This window comes from Panthera uncia, assembly GCF_023721935.1.
Source record: "Panthera uncia isolate 11264 chromosome B2 unlocalized genomic scaffold, Puncia_PCG_1.0 HiC_scaffold_24, whole genome shotgun sequence".
NCBI classification, from domain to species: Eukaryota; Metazoa; Chordata; class Mammalia; order Carnivora; family Felidae; genus Panthera; species Panthera uncia.
Genome location: NW_026057580.1, coordinates 41,671,364 through 41,696,038, shown reverse-complemented (window position 1 = coordinate 41,696,038; position 24,675 = coordinate 41,671,364). Strand labels below are relative to the sequence as shown.

At 38.3% G+C, this 24,675-nt stretch overlaps 1 protein-coding gene across 1 annotated transcript in view; it reads left to right on the top strand.

Annotated features, from left to right (window-relative positions):
* Nucleotides 1–967: 967 nt before the first annotated feature.
* Nucleotides 968–24,675, top strand: part of ELOVL4 (ELOVL fatty acid elongase 4) — a 32,692-nt gene continuing 8,984 nt past the window's right edge. The window contains exons 1-2 of the mRNA XM_049653927.1: nt 968–1,370; nt 24,481–24,668. Coding sequence (XP_049509884.1) covers nt 1,271–1,370; nt 24,481–24,668 — 288 coding nt within the window. The 5' untranslated portion in view covers nt 968–1,270. The remainder of the gene's footprint in view (nt 1,371–24,480; nt 24,669–24,675) is intronic.

Here is a 24,675-nt window from a genome sequence, read left to right as displayed (position 1 = left end):
GTTAAACAAAGAGTAGGTGACATGTTTAAGTAACAAGTAGGTGAGAAGTTTATTCTCAAAGGTCTTGCTGACGTCAGAAACTACCAAATTAAGAACTGTATGTAGATTATACTTGCTACTTTTCAGGGGTATATTATACCGTTGGCTCCCACCTTACCATCTAAACAATTTTTAAAATAAAAAATTAATATTTTCCTCTTTCCCCTAGATTGTCCTTTGTCTCCTGAGCAATTATCCTTTTACATTCACCTCAACTTCTTCAGGTCCAAGAGGACTTCTCTAACAGTAAGGGCTCTCTCCGTCCTCCCTCTTGTCTGAAGCCATAATGACCTTATTTAACACAATTATTGCTTTGATTATTCCAGGTATAATAAAAGAGTCTACAAAACACATGCAAGCATTCATTCAAATTATTTGTAAATTGGTTAGTGAGTAGACCCCAAAGTCCAATCTCCATCAGTGTAGCTTGGAAGACAAATATCACTTCACTAACTTAGAGGGATAACTTGTGCATTTCTCTTGTCAGGACAGGCATGTGCTAGTAGGGGTGAAAAAACCGAACCTAAAGGAAATAGAAGTGAATGACAGGTAAGGACCAAAGCACCTCGCCTACCTCATCCTTGCTCACAAAACGCCCATTCTTCCCTGTCTTGTTTCCTAAGATGTATCGGGGAGGAAGCGAGGTCACCCGTGGGAAGGCGGCGTACCCTCCTCCTGACGACCGAGACCGAGAAGGAGCCTTAAGGAGACTCGCGGGGTGGGCGGTGGGAAGACAGACAGCTCAGAAGGGCCCAGGTGTCTTGCTCCCGCACGGCGAGAGGTGCGGGGCGGCGCGCGCCTGCGCGGACCTGGCTCTCGCCACCCTACGACCGCAGCATCCCTCGCAAGAGTCCCAGCAGCGCGGGCGGGAGGAGGGGCGGCGGCCCCTCCGCCCCGCGCGCGGCCACGTGACTCGGGCCGAGGGGATTGGAGCGGCGGCGGCGCGAGGCGGCAGACTGGTGCTGCGCCTGGAGCTCACGGCGGGATCTCCTCCTCCTCTTTCTTCTGGGAACCTGGACGGTACCTTCTCCTCCGCCCGGCTAGTCGGCGCAGCCGCCGCAACCCTACCTCCGCGGCGCCCCGAGGAGGAGGAGAAGACGCAGCTGGGCCGCCGCCGTTAGAGGGGTCCCCGGCTGCCTCTCACTCCGTCGGCCGTCGCCTCCGGGGTCAACCCGCCCGCGGTGTCTCCGCTTTCTCCTCCCGCTGCCGCCGGCGCCCGCTTACAGCCGCGATGGGGCTCTTGGACTCGGAGCCGGGCAGTGTCCTCAACGTGGTGTCCACGGCGTTGAACGACACCGTGGAGTTCTATCGCTGGACCTGGTCCATCACAGGTAAAGCGGCTGGCTGCCCCGTCTTCGTCCGGCCCTGCAGTCCCTCGCTCCCTGCGGCTTTTGGGATGCTGCGGATCAGAGGAGATGCGGGGCGCGGGGACCGCGGTCTGGCACTGGTTAATCTGATCCGAACGTTAAGGCCTCCCCCTCCCCCCGCGACGCTCGCAGGGTTTTCCTCTGAGCTTCCATCTCTCGTCAGCTTCTCGGATGCTGGGGCTGACATATCAGATGGAGCCTGGGCTGCTAAGAGCTCGTCGCAGGAACCACTCCACCCTGTACTCCCACATCTCCCAGTCTCGTCTGACAGTTTTAACTTATGCACAGGATTGGTTTTAACATTTACTAATAATAGTCCTTTTGTAGAGATGGCTGGGGAAAGGAGGAGGGCTTCAGTGGTAGCTGTCTTTTTTTTGCGTCTCTTCGGCCTCCTGGTTGCATTGACACAATCTGCTAAACCTTCTAGTGTTTAGTCTAACTCATCCATCTATACCATAATTTGGAACAAAAAGTAAAAAGCCATTGTTTGTCCTCTTGAACCTTGCAGGATGTTAGTTTCTGAGGCTTTTTCAGCAGCAAATATGTTTGAAGTGATTGTCTATAATGGCTTTGCGCAGTGCAGTGCAGTTAGGGGGTGGGGGAGGCTAAAATACCCGGAAAGAAATAAGTCTTTAGGAAGGGGGTCTCTCTACAGCAGCACCTAGAGGTCGTCCCAGCAGCCTGCATGTATACAATTTTCTTAAATTAGCAAACTTTTTCCCCTTAGCGGTTGTAGTTTGACAGGGATCGTCTATTGGTGGATTTATGCAGCTCTTCTAGTGGGAGCAGTTGGGCTATTATGTTATTTTTACATTTTGCCATTGATTTTCTTAATTTGCTTCAGTTGCTTTTGGTTTTAAAGCATTTAAAAGTTTTTGAAATTACAAAAAAATTAGCCTAACAGGATTTTAGAAATGATCTTATGATTTATAATTTTCTAGTCCTTTTGCAGTGTGGCACTGCATCTCCAGCAGTGGAGGAGAGTAACCTTACACATTATGACTCTGCCTCCTTTCCCTAGAAATGAAAATATATTCCTGTAGTTTTGTATTTGTTGTCAGAGTAAATGGAACCGTGGTTACAGCGTGATTACAGTACAATATGTGGGATACATTTTGTAGAGAAAAATGTGTGCTGGAATTATTTCTGTGTGAGACAAAATGATTCTTCAACATTGATGTGGCTTTAACTTCTTCAGCTAGGAATCTCATGTTTGGCACTGGTAAATAAGCTGTTTTAATTAGCCCTTGCAGTTGGAAATGGTTAAAAGGCAGTTTTTAATGGAGTCTTTCTTTAAATCTTCTATGTGCTGTTACACTGAGGTTACCCTGTACCTACGAGAGCTGGGAAAGATGTACCCATCCCTTCGTCTCTGATTTTGGTTATTTAAGCATTGCATCAGGGTTTCCCATTACACAATTGTGCAGAGCTGAACATCAGCTTTGGCAGATAATTGTACTTTGCATACTTTAGAGTACAGACATCGTCAAGGTCCTCCAATCTCAATTCAGCCAGAGCCACACCCAGAAGTTCTCATTCCTGTCTATTATTCCCTTCCTATCTCAGAGCTTTCTTACTTCTCGAGTCTCAGAAACAAAAACTGAGTGCAAAGGTAGAATACACCTTTCTGTGTTGGTTAATTCCTTCCTAATGATGCTGCTGTAAAAAATATGAAAAAGATAGGAAATTTTGTGCAGTTGGTTCATGTGAAAACTTGCTACTAGCCTGTGAAGGGCATATAAGATAATATTGTAGACCAAGTCTGAGAAGTGAGAGTAGCCACTGGAACACAAGTGACCTCTCACTAGCAAGTTAGAGGGAAGGTATTCACCCATGCCCTGGCTATCCACTTACGAAACCTGAGACTGCTTCCTTGCTTTCTGTAATGAGCTACCTGCTGTAGGTAGATGGTATTTCTTAAACCAACTTAGAGGCTTAGTGGGATATAGTTTGTTCTGCCTTTCTGCTGTGAGGAGAAATATTTTTTTAGATGCAGGCAGGACAGACCTGAACCCCATGGTGTCCCATTTCCTTTCACCCCCTATCCTATGCTCTCCGTGCTACCTTTCTTTCACAACTTCACACTGCTCTCCACAAGGATTTCCTCTTGCTATAATTTCATGAAAATCTGAGTGAAGGAGTTTCAAAGTAGAAGAGTAGCTTATTAGATGAAGCTGAATAAAAGTTGATGAGTCAGATGTTTGGAAAGAGGGAGAAATAAAAATGGGTGGAGAGAAAAGATGGTCTTGAGAAATAGAGGTGAGTGATGAAAGGACACAGATTATTCAGAGAGCAAGATACGAACTAGGCTCTGTGCCCTTGAGTGCTTTCATTCCCAGACTGTAGTTACATGCTTCTATCTCCGTTTTATTAGTCCATTAAATATTTCTCTCCACTGAAGTTTCTACCTAAGTGTAATTGAGTGTATCTGCTTTGGACTGTCATAACAAGAATAGTTACAGATTTGTAGAGTATATTTGGTGATGCAAGAGATCTTTTGCCCTAGGGCAAACGGTTTCTGGAAAAATATCATTTTGTGCTATTATATCAAATGGTACTATTTAATAAAACATACGGTGATGCTCAAAGCAATGTATAAAAACTGGGCTTTTCAAAGGCACATGTCTAGCAAATACAGAATATGACCCATAGAGTATTAACACAGATGATGTTACTTTTACTATAATTGTTAGCACTGAAGATTTTTTTTAATGTTTGTTTATTTTTGAGAGAGACAGAGACAGAATGTGAGTGGGTTAGGGACAGAGAGGGAGCCCGATGCGGGGCTCAAACTCATGAGCTGTGAGATCATGACCTAAGCTGAAGTCTGATGCTCAACCAACTGAGCCACCCAGGAGCCCCAGCTGTTAACACTTTATACATTAGTATTGAAACTTTGAAAAAGCTGTACTTTAGGAAAAACAACAAAAATAATTCTCTACTTCCCTATATTATATTTTTAGAGATTTTGAACGATGAGTTAATCTCGGTGCATATTACACAGGAAAGTATAGACTGCTGTAGAACTTTATACTAGTTGGTGGCAGGGGAGTAGGTATTCTGATGTTATTGAACTTTTTTTCCTAATGTTCTTTTACTTTATGAGTACATTAAAATTATTAGGACTGGGATACTAGGCTCAAAGTATATAAAATCAAAGTTGTATGTAAAATTTTAAACCTGGTGAATCTTAGTATTCTCCAACTTATAAATACCCAAATTATCTACAATATCTATTGTATTTGTTTATTAAAATAAATGCTTATTAGTAGCCTTTTGTGTAACTGAATATAGCATAGAAATATCCTACAGAGTTAATAGCCAGCATGCCTGCAATAAGGCCAGCTGTCTCCTGAACTGCCATATTTCTTTTTGGCAGCATGTTTTTAAACAGCCATTGTTCATGGAGTACGTATTGGTAGTGGTGGGGAGGGGCGCGGGGAGTGGAGGTGGTTGGCATTGCTCTCTGTTTACAGATAATAGTAGCCCATATTTTGATGCAAAATTTGTGTTTACTTGGGAGTTAAACTTAGAGCATAAAGGGCCTGCTTATTTTTGGAGGGGCAGAAGGGAGAGGAGGATGAGTGGTACAGGAGGAAGGAGGACTCTTGTAGGATGATGATGAAATTTGGAAGCAAGGCTTGTATAATGATTTATTCTTTTCTCCTTACCATGTGTAGGCATAGTTCTGGGCTCTGGAGAAAGAATGAGGACACTTGGTCACTGCACCCATGCAGCTTATGAAGTCATGGCTATTCCACCTTGGGAATCCAAAGGGTCCTTTGAAGGCATGATCTGTGATTCTGTGATCTGTCAGAATTAGGCCTAGCTGGTGCCTAGGAAAGTCAGAAAAGTCCTTCTTTACTATTCTTATCTTTACTTCTTTTACCTGCAGTACGGTCTTGAGTTGTAAGAAGAATATACAAGCCCTATTTTTAGAATATTTCAGCTGTCACCATGTGGAGTTGATGTGAATATTGTCAGAGAGTATTTGTATAGGTAGACTAAGGAGAAGGGCTTCAAAGACTAAAAATTCATGGAACTGAGAATGTGTTTTAGGGTCAGTGAGTCATCCTGATTTGCTAAAACTGGGGGTGTGTGAGAGGGGACATTTAACTCAGCTCATATAAGCTGGGGTAAAAGGTCTGTCCCTGGGAGTGCTAGGCCCACATGCTAGCATGTATTTTAAACATGTTACAATATATTTATATTAGTTTTATTATTTGTCACAGTTAATGTATAGTCTTTAATCTTTGTTATTGTCTAAAGTATGTTTTGTTTGTTTGTTTGGCCTAGCCTGCAAGCCTAGTTACCATTTTTGATGTTTCTTTGAGAAAAGGCATTCTAAATTCCAGGCAGCTAATTAAAGATAAATATGTGGGACATCACCAGCTCCTAACATGAGATCTCCCTTAGCTAGTGTTTTCAGTGAGGTCCTAGAGCTATCCTTCTCTCTCATAACCTCCCTGAAGCTTCTAAAAGGTCCACACCATTTTAGGATTTTTTTGTTTTTGTTCTTGTTTTGGTGGTAGACTCTTAGACTTTAATGTCTGCTACTCTTGTCCATTCCGCAACAGCCTCATAGCAGAACATCCAATCACAGATGAAATTACAGGAGGGTAAAACAATGCAAATTCTAAAACTGGTGTCGGGACAGTTTTATACAGTTAGATTTTTTGGCTTAGGAAGATGAGGTTTTACGAATTACATAGGTAATTATGTCAGACAGTGCTTTTGTGAGCCACAAAAAAGTTGGTTATCCTTTTAAAATTGAATTTGTTAGGGGCGCCTGGGTGGCGCAGTCGGTTAAGCGTCCGACTTCAGCCAGGTCACGATCTCGCGGTCCGTGAGTTCGAGCCCCGCGTCAGGCTCTGGGCTGATGGCTCGGAGCCTGGAGCCTGTTTCCGATTCTGTGTCTCCCTCTCTCTCTGCCCCTCCCCCGTTCATGCTCTGTCTCTCTCTGTCCCAAAAATAAATAAAAAACATTGAAAAAAAAAATTTAAAAAAAAATAAAAATAAAAAAAATAAAATTGAATTTGTTAGATTTTTTTTTTCTCAAGTCGTATGATAATGTTATTAGTGAGTGATTTAATATTACTAACCTAAGTATTATTTTGGATTTATTGAGTCATTTATTATTTCAAATTAGACATATAAGCACATAGAGAAGGATTCTATAACAGAGCAGACTCTTTTCTCACTTTAGATGGCTCTTTTTTCCTTTTCATGATTTGGACATTTTTCCTTTTAAAAATTAAGGCACTAGGGCACCTGGGTGGCTCAGTCAGTTAAGCTTTCGACTTCAACTCAGGTCATGATCTCACGGTCTGTGAGTTCGAGCCTGCGTCGGGCTCTGGGCTAATGGCTCGGAGCCTGGAGCCTGCTTCCGATTCTGTGTCTCCCTCTCTCTCTGCCCCTCCCCCGTTCATGCTCTGTCTCTCTCTGTCTCAAAAACAAATAAATGTTAAAAAAATTTTTTTTTAAATAAAAAAATAAAAAAAACCAAGGCGCTATTGTTTTATTTTCCCTTAGAATGAGAATGAATTCTAATATATTTTTAAAACTCACCAGAGTTTTGACTTTTAGAAAAGAGAAGGGAGGAAATACAATGGACTTTCGAAACCAGATTTCCAAGTTTCCTTTTCAGTCTCGTCAGCCTGTAGTATTTCCTCACCCACAGACCTGTAGCTCTAGCCAACTTGGATAACTCCCTCTTGAGTAAATCATGCCCATGTCTGTCTTTGTTTCTCAGTACACTGTTCCCTTTGCCTTTGCTGCCCTTTCTCCTCTCTACCTCTCCAGGAGCACTGCAGTAGAACCCAGCTCAATTGCCCTCTTTCACAAAGCCTTTCTTGGCCTTGGTACCCTTGGAGCAGTTCATTCCTTCATCTGATCCCATTCCTGTTAGCAATTGCTCATGCATTTCCTTGTGCCATTCCTTCTGTAACTCTATTTTCTTGAACCGTCTTAACCTTCATTATTATTTACCCTTTCACCTCTTTGTATTTTTCTCCCCAACACTAGGGAGTATCCTTGTATTTGTTGATTTGATACGTGTCAAGAGATGACCCCCTTAATCTAGCGTATTTTCAAATAGTGATATATTCTGTTGCTAAATACTAATAATGTTTGGTGCCACAGTAAATTATATAAAGTTTTTTTAATGACCTTTATCATAAATTAGCCATATTCAATTGATGTTGACTAAATTTAGTGAAGGAATCAAACCATTAAATCATTTATTTGCACAAAACCGTTACTTTTGAGAGATCTGAAATCAGATGTAATTCTTTCTTCCTATCTATGTGGAAGTATCATGATGAATGTGGAAGTGAGGAGGGCAGCGTGGACTGGACTGGGATTTAGATGACCAATGCTTTAGTCTTACTAATTAGTTGGGAGACTTTGGACAGGTCCCTCTTTCCAATCTCAACTTTTTTCATCGGTAAATTGAGAGAGTTGAATCAGGTCATCTCTAAGGTCTCACCCAGCTCTTAAATTCTGGATATATATGCAATTAAAAAAAATTATTTAAATAGGTCAAGCAATTTCCTATAAACATACATTGATCGGTAATTTAAAAACCTCACTCTATGCAATAATTTTAATCTTTTCCAACAAACCTGTTATTAGTGTTGCTAAGATAGTAAAAATAACAATAGATTCATATTTAATCTTTTTTACTTTCTTATCTGCTCCATAAGAAGTAGGTAAAGGAATAGAAAAACAAAGGGATACAGATATTTAAGTACCTGCTTTGACATAGCACTGTTTGTTGCCATTTTACTGTACCTATTTAATCATCTAGATATTTCTTGAATAATCAAGAGTTGCCTATATTGTCAAAGCTAATAGCAATAACATTAAATAATTAGTTTATTGTACATTATATACAATATATACAATTATGTGTTACATTTATTATGTAATATATGACTTCTGAGAATGGCTTGTTATGTGGTTTGGGGCAAGTTCATGATTCTTTGTGTTTCATATTTCTACCTGTACCATGAGATGGTTGAAACAGTATCATCTCTTAAGGCCACTTTATTGAATTCTCATAATAACTCCTAAAGTGATGGCTTAAATAGTCTAAACTTAATCTTACTTTACATTCTTTCCTACAGAAAATGCAAAATTTTATCATATGTCGTTACAAAAGATTTTCAGTTATAGGCACTTTATGAGCATTTCTAAAATTTGAAAGTATGGCTTAAAATTTTTGTAAAATTGCTACAAATATGTAGGTCTTAGTATATGGGGTAAACAAAAAAATTAAATAATTTTGTTGTAAATATGTCCTTAACCAAATGTGAATTTTAAAAACTCTTAATTTTGTTATTTTTTCCCATAGAATATTGTCATTTTTAAATACCTGTCAATATATTTTGATTACATTTAAATTAGACTACAAATCTTGGAATTTGAAAGGCAAATGCATTAATCCACTGAAGGAATCAGTTACTCACTGTTAGGTGTAATCACAGATAGGCATTGTGATTTTGAACTGGAGCATTCAAAGGAATAAGCTTTCTTTTCATTTTTATTTATTAAATAAAAACTAAGGCACAATTATGTATTGTTAAACAAGTTCATATAGTTTTGCACACCTATGTTCATGGCAGCATTATTCACAATAGCCAAGAGGTGGAAGATGTCCATTGGTGAATGAATGGATAAACAAAATGTAGTGTGTACATACAAGGGAATGTTATTTAGCCTTAAAAGAGAAGGAAATCCGATGTATGCAATAAAAGGGTGAGCCCTGAAGACATTATGCTAAGTGAAAAAAGCCAGTCACAAAAACAAATATTGATGATTCCACTTATATAAGCTCTCTGAAGTGGTCTAATTCAAAGAAACAGAAAGTACAGTGTTGATTGCCATGGCCTAAGAGGAGGGAAAGATGGGGAGTTGTTTAATAGGTAGAGAGTTTCAGTTTTGCAAGATGAGAAAGTTCTGGAGATTGGTTGTACAACACTGTGAATATACTTAATATCATTAAACTGTACACTTAAAAACGATTAAGTCAATTTTGTTATGTATTTTCACCACAATTTAAAAAATTCATATATTATAAAATTAATATAGCACCTGTAGAAATGATCTTTCTTCAGTGTTCAGTGGTACAACAGTTGATTCTGTGAAAATGTATAAAGGAAAACCTCATTAAAAATGGAATTGGGAAGTCGTGAAGGGAGAACTCTCAGGCATGTACCATTTGTCACAGCCTACTTTATATACTCCCACAGACAAGAAGAGGCTTACTTTAATACCCTAGCAGGAGGAAGATTTTCTCCTTGGCCAGCAGCAACCCAGCCAATGAGAAGTTGCCACAGCCCTGAACTCTCACCCTCTTCCCATGGACCATTCTTAACAACCTCTACCAACTTGTTTTTTCCCCTCTATTAAAAGGATCCTCTCGGGGCACCTGGCTGGCTCAGTCCGATTTCGGCTCAGGTCATGAGCTTGCAGTTTGTGAGTTCGAGCCCCGCGTCGGGCTCTGTGCTGACAGCTTGGAGCCTGGAGCCTGCTTTGGATTCTGTGTCTCTCCATCTCTTGGCCCCTCCCCTGCTCATGCTCTGTGTCTCTCTGTCTCTCGATAATAAATAAACGTTAGAAAAAACAAATTACAAAAAAAAAAAAAAAGGATGCTCTCCTCCTTTGTTCTTAGGACTTTCCTGTGGTTCACCATGGTTTGCATGTTCAAAATTGTAATTTCTCTGCTCTCCTCACATAAATTCATTTTGTTGTTAAACTAAATATCTATTTTATTCGGGGCGCCTGGGTGGCTCAGTCGGTTGGGCGACCGACTTCGGCTCAGGTCATGATCTCGCAGTCCGTGAGTTCGAGCCCCGCATCGAGCTCCGTGCTGACAGCTCAGAGCCTGGAGCCTGTTTCAGATTCTGTGTCTCCCTCTCTCTCTGACCCTCCCCCGTTCATGCTCTCTGTCTCAAAAATAAACGTAAAAAAAAAAAAAATTTTTTTAAATAAATAAATATCTATTTTATTCTTTAAGTTTTTATTGTTTTATTTTTTCAGCTTACAATAAAATGGCTTTAAAAAGGGAATGCATAGGTGTTGCCTAAAGAGCAGTACCCAAATGGCTAGAAAGTAGCAAATAACGAGAAAGACAACCTTGCCTTTGTATTTTATTTTACAATTTTAGCAAGAACTTTACAACCTTGGAAGATGGGACTGGTAGGCATTATTATTTTCATATGTTTAGAAGTCTCTGAGAGTCATAGAAGTTAAATCACTTGTGGATGAACGCTGTAGCAAAAATGGGTATTAATAGGATGTTTTGTCTCTTAGCCTAGTGCTCTTGTCTCCCATCACACTAGCCAAGCAGGAAAGCAATAATCAAACCTCTGACCTACTTTACTTGATCTTATACTGCTATCTATCTTATCTATGTACTGTCACTACTTAGAATACTAAATCTGAACAAAGTTGTAATACCGCCAGAGGCAATCTAAAGAAAAACATCTGAAATACTCAAAAGTACTGTAAGGCTGTTGTATGAGATTAAACTAAAAACTGATATTTATATAGATTTATATATTTAAATTATATATATGTAAAATATAAACAACATAAGTATTTAGCCTGAGAAGATAAAGTTGACTTCTATATGGTGGAGTGGCTAGAACTATAAAAAAGTATATTCAGGGGCTTCTGGGTGGCTCAGTTGGTTGAGCATCCAACTCTTGGTTTCGGCTCAGCTTGTGATGTCATGGTGGGATGGCGGGGCTGGGGGGGCAGGCAGGAGGCAGGAGGCGGGTCCAGGCATGGAGCCTGCTTGGGATTCTCTCTTCCTCTACCGTAACACGTGCTCTCTTTAAAAATAAAAAAATATATTCAAAGTGAATTATGAAAATGTTTGCTAAATTTCACAGTCTAAGAATGTGAAACTATTGGTAATTAGTGAAAAGAAATAAATTCAGGACCAACAGTAAATTATCCATTGGATATTCAGCATATAGAACTGTTAGCAAGAGAAGATTATGGTCACAGTTCCCATTAAAACATACACACACTTCAATGGTATTTTCAGTGTTTTTGTTTGTTTTTTGTTTTTTTGCTAAAAGGAAATACCATTTCAGTTTCCTTAAATCCTTAAGATCATTAGTGGCACTAAGGGGGATGTTTGGACTTTGAACTTCCAGATTAGCACAGGGAGGAAGTTTTATGACTACTTTTCTGAGAAGTCAAGCAAAATGTGAAAATGCAGCAAGAAGGAAACCACTTAGCTGCATTTTATCTTGGCTTCCAGGATGTGAGGTGTCATTCTTTCATATCAAATACATATATATGAAGACATATTCATAAGAGCCAGTTTGTAGGGAAAGGGAAACAATGCCAAAAGGTGGGGGGATTTGAGGCAATTAAGAGGTCTGGGGGAAAAATACACAACTGACTCTTAAATAATTCAGGGGTTAAGAAATGCTGCCCCCTGCACAGTCAAAAATCCATGTATAACCTTTGATTCCCCAAAAACTTAACTTCCTATAGCCTACTATTGACCAGAAACCTCACCATAACATAAATAGTTGATTAATGTACTTTGTGTTATATGTATTACATATTGTATTCTTAATTATAAAGAAAGTTAGAGAAAAGAAATGTTATTAAGAAGATCATATTAAGAAGATCATAAGGAAAATACATTTACAGTTCTGTACTGTATTTATTGAAAATAACTTGCGAATTGAAGTGGACTCGTGGTTTAAACCCATGATGTTTGAGGGTCAAATATATACATAAGTATATATAAATATGTGTGTGTGTGTGTATATATATATATATATATACACACACACACACACACGTGTGTATATGTATATATGTATATATATGTATATGTATATATATATATGTATATGTATATATATATACATATACACACACCATGGATTTAGATGTCATCTGCACATAGTGAAACTTACTGCTATTTATTGAGCTTCTAGAATAAGACCCTTATGGACTTGTAAAATGCTGTAGTATGTGTTTTATACACCTTATTTAATGTTCATAGCATCCCTATAAGGTAGGTATTATTTAATCATTATATGATGAAGAAATGGACTTAAAACTACACAGCTTGGGGTCACCTGGGTGGCTCAGCAGTTAAACATATGACTTTGACTCAGGTCATGATCTTGTGGTTTGTGAGTTTGAGCCCCACATCGGGCTCACTGATGTCAGTGCAGAGCCCACTTTGATCCTCTGTCCTCCTCTCCCACTTCTGCTCTCTCTCTCTTTCTCAAAACTCAATTAACATTTTTTTTTTGAAAAGCTAAATTCTTAAAACAACACCAGCAAAACAGCTGGAAAGTAATGGAGCTGGGACTTAATCAAGCTGGGACCTTTCACCTTCCTACACGAGCGACTTTTTCCTAAGGCAGTATAAGCTTCCTATTCATCCAACAAGTACTGTTTTACTGTCTACTAATAATAGCAAACATTTATTGGATGCTTACTAAGTTCCAGGCACTACGTCTAATGCTTTATATGTATTATCACATTTAATCCTCATATTCCTTTGGGCTGTATTTATTGAAAAGAATAAATTATTATTATTCCCTTTTCCCAAGTGAGTGAACTGACTTTCCTTGGATCTTCTCCTTCTAGTACTAATCCTTTCAAGTTAAACCTCAAAGGAATCAGTCTTCCAGCTTGCAACACACAATGATTCACTCACCTCATCTGTGTTATTGTCTTTTCTCCCTTGCAGTGTCTGAATCCCCCTCTGTGCATCTGCTCTCTGTGGGAGATTTTATCATTTGTCTCACTTTCTACCTTTTTTATGATCTCTGCTCAGGCAGACAGAACCAAATTTCTTCTTTCCTTTTTTCTCTATTTTTTAACTCCTTTATCCATGCTTTCAGGCTCTTTGGTGACTGTTCTACAACTCAGTTACAGAAAACATTTTTGCCCTCCTGTTGTAACTACTTTCAGGCCATTTGCCCCCTCGTCCCCTCAGATGCTGCAGCTTACCCTTGCCTTGCTGGTGGAGACCTCCATTCCCTCCTGTCTGCCCATCACACGCTGACCTCTTCGTCTTTTTTTAGCTGAACCTCTGCCTGCACCACCTCTATATTCTACAAGGTCTGCCCTTTCCTTACATTCATCCAGGCACTCTTCCTAACTCAAACCATCACCCTTTTTCCTGAGGATGTAAGGGGAGGCTAAAGCAGAAATTTTCCCTGCTCATCACTCTGACTCAATGGGAACGGACTACACTTTCCTTCATGCAGTGCCTTCAGAATCTGTGTTTTACTTCCAGAGTATATCTTGGATGTTACCTATCCATTGTATCCAGCTGTATAAAGACCCTTTGTCCTCTAGTTCTGCCTTCTTCATCTCACTGATACCCAAAATCTTACTTGGCTTGGAGAATATATTAAGCATCACATGTTAGACTAGAATCCAGAAAAGGCCTTGTGCTGTTATTTGGTTTACCCCTATCATAGAGATAAAATCCTTCTCAAACTCTTCTTGACAACAGTTACCTACATTTTTCATTAAAAATTTTCTTTTCAACAAATGTTTGAGGGCACTTGTATCCTAGGCATTGTTATATGGATACATCAAAGAATAAAGACTGTGGCCCTGGCCCTCATGACCTTTATAATTAATGGAGGAAGACATTGACTACCTCATTGAGAAAAAGTCTGCGGTTTCCCTCTGGGGTTCCTCTAGGGTACGGTGTGACATTGACTATTATTTTTGTGTAGTCAGTAAAGGCAAATGGATTTTTAACAATATTACTTGTATAGTAGTGGTTAGTATACAGGTGTAAAAAATGGTATTGATTCGCAGCTGTTGGTTCTAACTTATTAAAGAAGGATGAATAGTTTTGGAAAATATATAGTACATACTTCTCAATGTCTTGAATATACTCCCAAAGCTACTCAGTATCTCTAGTTGGTTGTTAGGCATGTGTTTTTGTTTATGGCAGGTTAAATAGATGTAGATGTTGTTAAAAGGAAAATAAAGTGATTCAGGTAGACTCTAGGAACAAATAAATAAACCAAGCTTTTATGACTGGATTTTAATATAAAATAGGCCCACGTTTATGAGTAAACTAGAGCAGTTCTTCTTAGATTTTAGTGTGTAAATCACCTGCGAATCTTATTAAAATACACATTCTGGCTTAGTAGTCCTGGAATGAGGCCTGAAATGCTGTATTTCTTTAAAATTTTTTTTTAACATGTATTTATTTTCAAGAGACACAGAGAGACAGAGTGTGAGTGGGGGAGGGGCAGAGAGAGAGGGAGACACAGAATCCGAAGCAGGCTCCAGGCTCTGAGCTGTCAGCACAGAGCCCGACACGGGGCTTGAACCCACCAACAGTGAGATCATGACCTGAGCTGAAGTTGGACACTTAACCGACTGAACCACTCAGGCGCCCCTGAAATGCTGCATTTCTATTAGCTCCCAGGAGATACTTTTCTGCTGGTGTACCACACTTGGAATAGCAAGGGAATGGAGGATTCTTAATTTCTTTGATTATCTGCTACTTTGTACTAATATTGAAAAAGAAGACTTACAAATGTTCCTAAGCGATTGCTTTAAAAATATATTTAAGAAAAACAAACAATGGCATGGATTTTTATAGAATATTTAGTTGTTTTTTTTACCCCAGCAGGGACTTTGTATACCTTTTAGAACCATATTGATCAATAACTCTTGCTCATTTTAACTGAATCAAAAGGGCAGTTGAGAAATGTCTTGAATGTCTATTCTCACAATAGCAGTAGCCATAATAATAATATTTATTTTCCAGACACTTTGCGGCCTTCATCCAGTCCACTAGTCTTCAGCCATTTGCTGGGTACATCCACTGTTAACAAGCCTTTATGGCTATAGAAATAACAATACTGCCCCTGCCCAGTCTGTGTGGGATGTGCTTAAACAGACTAAACGGACAGTTGCATGGTATAATAGAGGTAATCATAGTGTGCTTTAAAGGTTTCAAAAGAATACATATTTAATACTTTTAAAATAAAAAACGAGTTAATGTTGGAGGGGCTTCTTACAGAGGGTTATCAATTTGAGCCTCAAAGCAACTCTGTGATTTGGGTAATTTTATTATTACCCCCATTTTACATAAGAGGAAAGTGTGCTCCAACAGTTTCAGGTGTTAAGTCATGGGGCTAGCACATAGATAGACCTGGGATCCAGGTGTTCTTAATTCAAGTCCTGTCCCTTGTCCCTGTACCACACTCCCTCTGTTCCATGTGTGTTCCTAAGTCATCACCTGACTAGAATTATTTCCTAGTCTTGTGCTCACTCTTGTTAATTCTAGAAATTTGTATGTCCTAAAAATTAAAAATTTTACTGCTTTTTATTTTGGAAGATGATAACTAGCTTAGACTACTTGGGAAATAAAGTTCATTTTGATTGGTAGAAACCTGAATTCTAAAAAGCTTTAAGAAAAATCAATTACAAGAATTAATTACAGTTGTTTGTGTATAAGTAGAGGTTTATAAAGGACTTGGATTACTTCAAAACTATTGGATTATGAATATTTTGTTATGAAAACTAAACCCATATTATTTATTTACATTTTCTTTTTTTTTCTTACTTTCATTTTTAATATTTTTAACATTTATTCATTTTTGAGAGGCAAAGAGAGACAAAGTACGAGCGGGGGCGGGGCAGAGAGAGAGGGAGACACAGAATCCGAAGCAGGCTCCAGGCTCTGAGCTATAAGCACAGATCCTGATGCGGGGCTCCAGCCCATGAACTGTGAGATCATGACCTGAGCCGAAGTCAGAGGCTTAGCCAACTGAGCCACCCACGCACCTCTGGTTTACACTTCATTAAAAAAGAGGTTTTGTTCTTTTAAGTAGCCTCTAAATAATTCAAAATGCAAAGTTAGACTTGTTATGTATTTGTTCTCCTGAATAAATTATAGAATGTGCTGTCTTCTCAGTATATGTTATAAAAATGTTCTGTTTTCTCAGTTTAAACTCTTATACAATTTATTATTGATGGTATTTTCCCTTCATTTGGTTAAGCTCTTCTCTTGGAAAAGAGGATTTAGTGGTTTAATTATTATCAATAATAATGACAGTGCCCACACTTATTGAACTCTTATTCTGTGTCAGGCACCATACATATAGCAATATCTTATTCCTCCCAACAACGCTGTTATCATCCATAAAGCCAGAGAGACTTAAGTGACTTGCTCAATGTATTTACCTAGTAAATTAGAGAGCTAGGATTCCAATGTTGGTAGGCTGACTTGAGAGTCAATATTTGCAATCTAGAGAACTTTAGAGCAGGAAGAAAAGGCATAGAAGACATCGCAGGACTTGACTTTAAAAAAAAAAACCTTTTTTTAAAATGTTTATTTTTGAGAGAGAGACAGAGTGCAGGTGTGGGAGGGGCAGAAAGAGAGGATGACACAGAATCCAATGCAAGCTCCAGGCTCTGAGCTGTCAGCACAGAGTCCGACGCGGGACTCAAACTCACAAACTGTGAGATCATGACCTGAACTGAAGTCAGAAACTTAACTGACTGAGCCACCCAGGCACCTCAGGACTTGACTTTTAATGGGAGGGACTCAGCTTATTCCTGAAATAAGACACACCTGTGTGAAGATGTGGCATGGATAGGGAATAGGATACAGCAGAAGGAACAACAATTGTGGTATTCATGTGTGCTACAGCTTTTACATTTAATCATCACACATCAACCTGTGAAGTAGTTACTATCTCCTGATTGAAAAGAAAAGAACAGTTGATTCTCCATCTGTAGGTGTCTGTTGCTTACCCCATCCTTTTGGAAACATCTTACTCTCCTTTCCTTTTTCTCTGGTTGCTTCACTTCCATTTCTCCCGCTCTTCCCTTAAGTGTTCCCCAGGCTTCATTCCTTGTTCATTTTATTCTCTCATTCCACATGCTCTTTCCCTTGTGACCTCAAACTCCATGTGAGTGAGTCACATTGCCAGTGACTCTTCCATGTGTCTGCAACCCTGGTAGTTCTCTGCAGCCACAAGGCCTACTGAATACGTCCACCCAGGTACTTCAGACACACACAAGTACTTCAGACACAGGATGTTTAAAAAGTCACCTGGTCATTTCCTTCCAGATTCATTTCTCTTCCTTTATGTTCTGTCCTGGATCTCCTTCCAGATCTGTTCCTCTCCTTTTATGCTCTGGCCAGGATCATGGTTTCACCACTTCTGCCACCAGCCATGCCAGAAATCTGGGAGTACTTTTGAATTTTCTTTCACCCTTAGCTCTTACATCTGCATCAGTCACCACGTCTGTAGAGATTACTTTCATGTCTGCCTATGTTCATCACCAGTGCAGCCCTCTTAATTCAGGTTTCCGTCATTTCTTGCATTATAGTGGTGTCCAAGTCTTACTGCCCACCAGAATCACCAGAGGAACTTTGGTGATTCACAGTCCTGGCCCTATCCATGGAGATTTTGATTCAGTAGATCTAGGGTGGGGCCCAACAATCTATACTTTTAACAAGCAGATGGTTCTTATGTGGGTGGCCTGGCAACAGAGATGTTTGAGAACCACCGATCCAACTGGTTTCCTTGCCTCTTGATGTATCTTCTTCCCCTTCAGTCCATCTCCCACTGCTTCTGCCATTATTTTTTATAAGCTAAATGTGATCCCCTATTTTTAACCAATTAAGCATCTCTCCATTATCTACCAGACAGATTCTAGCCTCTTTAGCATATCTTGTAAGACTCTCCTAGGTCTGATCTGACCCATAAGTCTCCAGTCATTTCCTGCCATCTTCCTTTGTAAATATCCTCTACCTCAGGCCTGCTTAGTTTTCAGAATAAATGTGTTATTTCTTGATTTGGGGCTTTTTATACATATGTTTCTGTCTGTAAGAAGGCCTTCATTCTCTCTGTTTGGCAAATTCCTCTTCTTTCCTTCAAGAAACAATTCAGATGTCTATCCCTGCAGTCCATCTTGTCCCCTGTCCTACCACTGTTCTTAACTGTCTTCTCTTATATTGTGCTCATTGTCCTGCAAAGCAATAGATTTTTTATGTCTGTCTCCTTTTCTAGTAAATGAGTTTTTACAGGTCAGGAACTAGACTACCTGCCCCAAATCACTTAGCTCAGAAGGGGTGGAGAGTCTCACTTCAAAATCTATTCTATGTATCCATCATGCTGTGTGATTTTAAGATACAGATCAGGTTAAGAATAAAAACCTGTTGGTGTAGCATGTTTGAAGGAAGCTCCACTTCAGATAGACCATTTTACCTCCCATTTGTAAAGGTATAATCTACACATAATAAAACTAACTCTTTTTATTTAGCAGTGAGTTTTGACACATACAGTTGCGTAACTATTACATGACCTTTTAATACAAATAAAATTTTATGATTACTGACTGAACGAATGTTTGTAAATAAATCATTCTCACTTGGTATATGAGCTTTATGAAACAATCAAAATGTTCTAAATGGAAACTATTTCTTGAGGAAAAAAATTAACTCTTAAGGGTCTGAAAGAGTTAAGATAATGTATCTTAGTAATTCTTATTGTTAAAATAGTCTCTTGCTCCTGAACTTGATGTGCTACAATGTTTAGCTCTAGGTTTGCTTAAATTTAATTTAAAACTAGGATAAGGAACTCATTGCCAAAGAAGACAGCTCTTTCTTCTTACAAAAAGAAAGACCAAGTTCTTAGAAATTTTCTGAATATAGGTGTAATTCAGCTTCCTAAAACTTCTTTTCATTGGTTCTACTTCTATGGAATTAGAGAATAAATCTGAGCTCTCTTTAGGTCTTTTAGTATTTGATGAGTCCTCTTTCTTTTCTCCAGGCTGGACATCCTTAGTTTTTTCCCACCTTTCTTTGTGTTATGGCTTCCAAAGCATTCATGATCCTAGACCAGGTGTGTTAGATGTAGCACCTAAAAAAGTATGAAACTTAGTGTGAATATCTCTTGTCCTTCTTTCTACTAAGGGAACTTTTGTAGGTCTCTCTTATTTTCTTTCCCTTAAAGAAACATGATTGATAGTCACAATTCTATCTTAACATACCATTTGTACCCAAAATTTGGTATTGGTATCAAATTGATGGAAGAAATTGATGGAAATCATCTCTCTTAAAATTAATGGACATGAAAACTGAGTGGTATTGGAATACCTGCTAGGCTACATGAGGCTCTTGACTTCTCTGAATTTCATTTTAATATAAAGAGATCATATCTAAATCTAAAATTGTACAGCCCTTCTTTAGGTAAAGGTTTACATGTAACACAAATGGCTTAAAATTGTTGATAAGCTCAAAATAAGAGCAAAATCACTAAGACATGGAGGCATAAACATGTTAATAAACAGATATAAAATATAAAAATAAGACAATATAGATATAAGACAATTTATAAAAATAAGTCAACTAGAGTCAGTTTATATTTGTGCCATATTGATCCCCTCCCCCCCAAACTGTACAAATAGAGAATTTCTAAGAATGTTATATAAAACCCATTTGAATCTTGGGTATTCCTTGATGACAGTTTGACTTCAGTGGTGGCAGGAGGAATAGGATTTCAGTTGAATTGTTTTCTCTCTTGTTTTTTTCCTAATAAATTCATGGTGTGAATTCCTGTCCACAACTGTGTAGAATTAGGATATTGACAGCATATTGGAAATATGTCATCATTTACTCTAATGTGTGTAATCTACATTTAGATTCAGTGTAACTCAAATGAATAGAAGATTTAATTTATCCTTAAAATATGCTGTTTACAACAAATAAACAAATAAAACTCAGAAAAAGGGATCAGATTTGTCCTTACCAAGGGAAGGGGGAAGGGGGTGTTAGAAGAAGGTGGTCAAAAGGCACAAACTTCCAGTTATAAAATAAATAAGCACTAGGGGTGTAATGTACAACATGATGACTGTAGCAAACACTGCTGTATGATACACATGGAAGTTGTTATGAGAGTAAATCCTAGGAGTTTTCATCACAAGGAAACCATTTTTTTCCCTTTATTGTTTTCTTTCTGTTTTATCTATGAAAAGATAGATGTTAGCTGAACCTATTGTGGTAATCATTTAACAATATATGTAAATCAGACCATCATGCTGTATGCCTTATACTTACATAGTGAAGTATGTCAATTATGTCTCAATAGAACTAGAAAAAACAAAGAATCTAAGCAGATGTGCACATCTTTCTTAGAAGAAAGGCAACATGTAAAAATGTTATTGAAACATTTGAGTTAATGACAGGCTGGATAATTCATTATTTTAAGATTATATAAAATAAAAGCTTTAGTATTCACGATCTTCTTTTACTGTTCTAACTCCACATCTTTTTTCTTTCTTTTCTTTTTGTTTCTTTCTTTCTTTCTTTTTTTTTTTTTTTGGCTCAAGACTTGTGTGGGGGACCTGTTAGTAATAGTGAATTTTCATATTATTGTATGACACTATTGTGACTCACTTCATCCTTTTTAGTGGAAAAGGGAACAAGTAAAAGAAGTATTGGATATACGCATCTTGTCAGAAGTACTAAAGGAAATATTTATGCAAATAAATTTAGAAAGACACAAGTAATTGCAGAGACATGGAGAGATATGCAAATATCACCATAGGATGGGGGTTGTGATGCTGTGTTCAGATTGCTGACAGTTACTACAACTTCCATAATGCTTATTGCAGGTGGAATCCTTGAGGGCTTTCTGACCCTGGTGAACTGGTGGGCTATTTTGAGAAAGATATGGTGTGAACTATGGACTTTTATAGTCTGAAGATGGTTTTGTTAAGTGGTTGCTAAATGAACACATGACTTGCAATGTTGGATATAGAAATGGGAGGCATTGCCTTTTTTCCCTGGAGAAAGCAATGAGGTAAAGACACTGAGGCAGAGAGAGAGAGCACACATTTACCCCTAAATACGGGATTGAAGTGCTGACTTGGGTTCAAGTTATATGTCCCATAGAGGAGGATCTGGGAGGAGCTGTAGAAAGGGTTGCTGGGCACTGAAGAAACCTGGAATATCAGTAAATGCACTGTTGGATTTCATTTGAAGGTATCAAGAATAAAGGACTAAAATGGAAAAACAAATCAACCACTCATAATTTATGTATCAAATAAATGTTGTTTAGGCACCCTCATGAGCATTGCAGTACACGAATGAAAGACACAGCCCCTGCCTTCAGGGACATTGCATTTTAAAAGAAGGTACAGGACAGTGTGATGAGTGCCGCAGTGGAATAGAAATGTCGGGTACTTTGGCATGCAAAATGTGTTCCCTGACCAGTGAAAATTGCCCATTTTTTGGACCCAGTTTTCCTCACCTTAAGTTTCATTCTTCTTCCTAATTATCATTTTTTAAAAGTAACAACTTTCAGAAATTAAAATAAAAAAACCCTAAGAGATTATGTAGCTTCTTGCTACTCAGAGGATGGGCCATGGAATATTGACATAGCATCCATTGGAGCTTCCTAGAAAATGCAGAATCTTCCTAATAAGTGGACTATATCCAAGACCTACTGAGTCAGAACCTGCATTTAAGCTATGCTTTCCCTCCCCGTGATTGTTTTTCTCATTAAAGTTGGGGGAAATACTAATCTAGTTCCCTTTCTCTCCAATAGGTTTTATAGATGAACAGAATGAAGACCGGTGGTGCCCTTAAATGGTAGCAGAGCTGATATTAAAACTCAGCCCATCTGTTTACTGATAGAGTCTCAAATGCCTTTTCTAATATCTCTGTTATTTCTTACCTACTCCCCTCCACCTTTTTACTCTTATGTTGGCCTCTATTGTTTCATATTGTCAGATCTCCAGCTTCTTACTTGTGTCCCTTCCTCTTGGTGTCTTTCTTAGTTCTCTCTTTAAACTTCTCTGTTGAATAAGAGAATGGTACAGGCTACCCACACTGTATATCAAAAAGAATGAACATTTTTATTCATTCTTGATTTGGGGAAAATTTTTGGACCTTTTTCTCTAATTGCTTTCTACTTGTTCAGAACTTAACTTTGCAATCAGCAGGAATTCGGTGTGTGATAAGAGTGTGATACAATCTGTGATGTTAGAAATTAGAATCTCCTTTCAGATGAATTTATCTTCCTTTCTTTGCTATGTGGATTATCTCATAACAGACACCTTTTGCTCTTTGTTTCAAACACTTGGAAAAACAATGTCTGCCCTCTAGTTTCTAGAAAGGAATAGGACACCACAAGCTACTAGGATTTAGGGATTTGTATTAAGTTTTTTTCCTATAGGAAATAAATATCTAAGTGGATAAATGTGCCATGTTTTAAGGGGGGACTTTGGCATAGAAAGATATGGTCATAGCAGGATAATATGACAATATTAAAGAAAAGCAGACAATCAGTGATAAGACCATTGTGGCACGATGCCTTCAACAAAAGTCAGCCACTCATCTTTTAAGCCACACCCTCTTTATAAGAGGACTATTTTCTCCTGTCTTGTGTTTTAGTTTATTTTTAACTCTGGAATATGTTTTGATTTGAGTGGCAGAACCATAATTTCCATTAGTAGATAGTAAGCCTCTCCTGTAAACTCTGAAATAAAGTCAGTTTTTGTTTTTTCTTGTTTTCATATGTGTTTTTCTTTCAAGTCACTAGCCCATCTTTCTAACAACTCCTATTTCGTAGAAACCATAGTTATTATGTCACTTCCTGACTTGGGAGACTATGTTATTAAACATTGTTCTACTTCCATTTCCTTCCTTTTATCTTATTTTCTATCAATAGTGTATAGAAACAGACTAATTTTAAGTAAGTTATTTTGAAAACTAATTATCTAATCCAGAACTCTTCTGCATATATAGTCTCAGTAAAACTGACATTTTAAATGGTGGGATATTGTAATGAGTAATTAAGTTAAATTTATTCAGGCTAGATTTTAGGAATGGATTGAAAGACAGGATTTTTTCATTGTTGCTATTTTAAAAGTACATCCTATTCTTCAGCATGGAACAAAGAAATGTTTTGCATTACCAAGCGTAAACTAGACATTAGATTCACAACCTGTAAAATACTGGTTAGTCTTTAGAAATATAAATTTCACTATCTTTTTATAATTTATTAGAATATTAATCTTTGTTAGCCCTGTATTTCATTATCATGCTTCTCTTAGAAATGTTACTTGTGGCAGAGCTCTATTGTAAAATTGATTCAAGGTTGCATATCTGAATATTAAGGACAATTGACTCATTTTAAGTGAAATACTTGCACATATGGGAAGTAAATGCTTATAGCTTTAGAGAAGAGCTCATAAGTTGGTTATATTCAATGTCTTGAATATAATGGAAATGTCTTGGGTATGGTGATTTCCACTTAAATAAATTAGAGAACTGTAGTCCCCCCAGTTTAATCACACAAACATAACTATCCTCTTGCCTTAGTGTCCAAAAATATGCCGGCAGTTGCTTGCATTGCTCCACCTCTCCAGTTTGCTGTTTTTTCCTGCTTTGCTTTAGGTAGGGAGGGAGCAGCTTCCAAACTGCTCTGATAAATCTCATACGTTTGATATGAATGACAAGTTTCTCCTTAAAATATTTATTTTCTGGGACGCCTGGGTGGCTCAGTCTGTTAGGCGTCTGACTTTAGCTCAGGTCATGATTCCACGATTCGTGAGTTCGAGCCCCGCATCGTTGCTTTGTGCTGACAGCTCGGAGCCTGGAGCCTGCTTCAGATTCTGTGTCTCCCTCTTTCTCTGTTCTTCCTCCACTCGCACTCTGTCTCTCAAAAATAATAAACAAACGTTTAAAAAAATGTATTTTCTGTCTATGAAGTCTTTCATTAACTTTTCACCCCCAGCTTGTTCTGTGTTTTTAGCAAGGTTGATTTCTTGTCTTTGTTCTCTAAGTTCTCTGTAAAACTTAATGTGTGCCATAGGAATGAAACATAATTTTCAAAAGCTACTCACAGGAATTGGTCTCATTTCTTTGGTTTTAATGCCATGTATTTTTGTTGTGACTCAGAGAAAAATGACTTGCATTTGGTCAAATTAGGAAAAAAGCTAAGTTGAAATATTATAATTCCTGATAAATTCATTTCAAAAGAATGTATTGTTTAATGAATTTAATATCACTTTGTTCTTTCTGTAGATAAACGTGTGGAGAACTGGCCTCTGATGCAGTCTCCATGGCCTACACTTTGTATAAGTACTTTTTATCTCTTGTTCGTGTGGCTGGGTCCAAAATGGATGAAGGACCGAGAACCTTTCCAGATGCGCTTAGTACTCATTATCTATAATTTTGGGATGGTTTTGCTTAACCTTTTTATCTTCAGAGAGGTAGGTT